This window comes from Cariama cristata, unplaced genomic scaffold, assembly GCF_000690535.1.
Source record: "Cariama cristata isolate BGI_N322 unplaced genomic scaffold, ASM69053v1 scaffold23320, whole genome shotgun sequence".
NCBI lineage: Eukaryota > Metazoa > Chordata > Aves > Cariamiformes > Cariamidae > Cariama > Cariama cristata.
The window spans coordinates 1799-5198 of record NW_009593272.1 but is presented as its reverse complement, the minus strand read 5'-3'; the positions used below and the strand labels follow the sequence as shown (position 1 = coordinate 5198).

At 58.3% G+C, this 3400-nt stretch overlaps 1 protein-coding gene across 1 annotated transcript in view; it reads right to left on the bottom strand.

The window, feature by feature from the left end:
* Positions 1-1377: 1377 nt before the first annotated feature.
* The window catches only part of PGF (placental growth factor), a gene marked incomplete at both ends in the record, with an annotated part of 3623 nt that continues 1600 nt past the window's right edge, over positions 1378-3400 (bottom strand). Inside the window, 3 exons of the mRNA XM_009709815.1 lie at positions 1378-1440; positions 1531-1560; positions 3280-3356. Of these exons, the coding sequence (XP_009708117.1) occupies positions 1378-1440; positions 1531-1560; positions 3280-3356 (170 nt within the window). The remainder of the gene's footprint in view (positions 1441-1530; positions 1561-3279; positions 3357-3400) is intronic.

Sequence of the window (3400 nt, the reverse complement as noted above, 5' to 3'; positions counted from 1 at the left end):
GCAAGGTTGGGATGTGGCTGTGAATACATCAGGAGCCCCAGCATCCCCAATTCCCTCCCCTTCCCCACCAGGAGGGCTTCCCAGGCAAGTTCCATGGCACCCTCCTGGGCTGCTGCATGCCCAGGCTGGGACGGCCGCAGCCCTGCAGCATTGCCTGCCCCAGGTTTCCTTCCTCCCCAGCTGCAGGGCATGGCGGGACAGGGCAGTTTTGCAGCCGCAGCCCTCCAAGCTGTCACCGCTCGCCCCCCACATCGTGCTGTCCCCAGCCAGCTCCAGCAGCACGTCCAGCAGCTCCGCTCCTCGTTGCCCCCAGGATGCCCTCGAACACCAGCACACCGCTTGAGCTCCTTCTCTTCAGCCCCAGGCCTGGTCACCAGTCCTTTTGTCCTGCTGCTGACAGCACAGATGGGGCAAGGGAGTCCTCGGTTCCAGGCTGCGTTCCCGCCAGGGCCAAGCAAAAGTCCAGCCAGCTCTTCCCTGCTGGAGTCCTGCTCCCCATCGCTGTTTGGAGGGGCACAGCTCCGCAAGTTCCCCATGCCAGGGGGGAAATGCAGCTGGCTCAAACCCAGGCGGCGGGAGCGAGGCTGGGGGCAGAGCGGAGGCTACCTGCGTGGCGTGCCACATCTGTAAAGAGAGCATGGCATGGGGTGAGCACTGCCAGCACTGGGGGGACACCAGAACCTTCAGGTCCACCTGCTCTGCCCCAGGTCCCTCCTCTCTGTGCCTGGCCCCTCCAGCATGGAACCACAGGCGTAGGGACCACAGGCAACCTCTTCAGGGGGAGGAGCGAGGGTGATGGGGCTGTAGGTGCTGGGTGAGCCCCAAGTGGCAGGCTTCAGACAAAATGGGGAAATGCAACGGGAAAGTGCCAGCCACAGGCACCATACCCCAAAAGTGTCTGCAGTAAGAGTCCAGCCTACGCTGTTACAGCAAGCTGAGAGAGTCAGCTAAATATAAGGAGGGAAAAGGTAGAGTAACCAAAATAGCAACCAGCCAAGGTTGGCAGGAAGGACACAGCTGGCAGCAAGACGAGGCTGAAACTGGAAATTCATGGATCCAGGAAATAGAGTGGTCTGTGATGGCGATAGAGCTACACACCACCAAGTCCCCCAGTCCGTCCACCCCCACCCTGCGTGGGGCTGGCCAGCTTTGAGCAGCTGAGCCTGGAGACTGCCGAGCACCTATTGAGCCTTCAGTAGAAGGCCTGTTTCCCCACAGCCACCCACTGTCCCCTCCGTCCTGCTTCCTCCTGTGCCTGCTCTGCACAAACCCCTCATTGCTCACAGTGTCAGTAAAGACCTAAAGGCTTAATGAAGCTGCTCATCCTAAAGAAATGAGCCCAGAAGACACCACCCATACCTGCCCCTGCTCACTTACAGTTCACAGTCTTTACGTCTCTTCTTGTCTTGTCTTCTCTTACCTCGGCCCTTGGACCTCTTCCTTCGAAATGAAAGTATCACAAGAGAGGCTGATGTGTGGGAGATGAGACCCACAATCCCAGCCGGTAACGCCGCCCCTGACGTCGCTTACCTTCCCAACCTCATCAGGTCCTGCCGGGGCCTGCAGGGTGGAAAAAGGACAGAGCAAAGCGGTTACTTGGGCAATGCTGTCTGTTGAGCTGCTGGAGGTAGTTTATTGAGATGCCACAGTGAGCAACACACTACCTGTTATCATTCATGCTTAAAAAAGACCCGATATGACTTCTCTCCACGTTATCAACTCCTCAGCCAGGAGCTGATGGCAGTAGCCAGAGCGAAGGAAAAGACAGCAAAGGGGCAGGGGATGGTTGGCTTTGGTGACTCCACTGGGGATATGACATTTTGCCCATGAGGCCAGGAAGCCCAGGTTCAGTTTCAGCTGCTCTCAGTGACAGCTTTCATAGCTTGGCTGGTTAAACAAGATGCAACGACCTGAGTAATACATAGGATTAGCTGCAAAGTCTTAGCAGTGGTTCTCAGACAACAGCCACGACATACTTGGCTTAAGTATCCCCTACAGGGGCCAAGACTAGGACATCCACCACGCCTACGCTAAACTTCAAAGGGGAGCAACATAAAGGTGTGGAAAGCAGCTTAGGGAAAAGCCAAAAGGTGCTGCAGCAGCAAGAAGTTCGCACAGATTCAAAGGCAGCCTGCACAAGTGCTCGTAGGAGATCCCCTGGGAGTTACCATAGGTAGGAAAACCACAACAGGCTCAGGAAATCCCCTGCATGGAAAATAGCTGGAAGTGGAAGAGGGGGAAGTAACACATGTGCTTCTTCCCACTCCCCCTTCTGCATCCACCCACAGACGGTCCAGAGACAGCGTGGAGCTGGACAGACCTTGGGTCTGCTCCAGCACAGCCGCTCTTACAACTGCAGGGGAATACCGTCCCAGGGATCCTCAGGCTCTTCTTCCAGGCAAGGACCGTGTCTAATGGCTGCCCAGCAGGACACTCAGTCCCCAGTTTTCGCAATAATAAATTGCCCTGGGGTCACAATGGAGAGCGAATGCCAGGACCCCCCCACGCAGGCGGTGCTGGAGAGGCTCTGTGGCGGGGACTGGCTGTGGGCAGCACCACAGCCGCTGCCCCCTCCCACAGCACTGCAGCCCCCAGGCAGCGGCTCCGTCCTGCCCAAGCTCTCACCATTTCTGGGACACAGCGAGCACCCCGAGGGGTTAACTATACTGTTTATCTATGCCAGGTGGGCGTTGCATGTTTTAAGCTTCCATTTGTCGGCTTCGATGTAAAGCCCTGCTCCCTAGCCCGGGATGGAGCAGTCTCCCCTAAATAGAGGCTCAAGGCCCAGCCCTTCAGCTTTCTCTTTGGGCCACAGTCAGGCTCAGGTATGCCAAGCCATGGAGGTCCCTGCTGGGCCCCCACCTTGGGTGCGCTGACCCACTCCAAACACCTGCCTTGGGGCCACCAGCCTTGCTCCGTTACCCACAGGCAGCTTCACCGGTCAGAGAAGCACAGGCCAGGCGTGCCAAGGCAGCCTCAGGGATGTGGGGCACAGGCATCCCTGCTGACAGAGCCAGGGAGCCGCAGCAGCTCCAGCGCTGCAGACCGGGCAGGGTGCCGGACCTGGCCGCACACTACGCACTGCAGAAACACGGTGCAGCCTGCTGCTGAGCAAGGGGCACAAGCATCAGCAAACCCTAGGGCAGAGACAGTGTCAGGGGGGTTCTGACAATGGCTGGGGTGTCCCCAGGGCATCCTTGTCCCACACGCAGAGTGAGCTGGCAGGGTTGCTCCTGCTGGAGGGGCGCAGGAGTGCAAAACAAGCCCAGGGGTCCCTACCTGCACTCGCACTGCTTGTGCTCAGTGAACGTCATCTCCACGTAGGGTGCCTCCCCGTTTGGCTTTATCTTCAGGAGCTGAAAGAGGAGCAAAGGTTACTTCCCGGCCGGCGGAGGGAAGG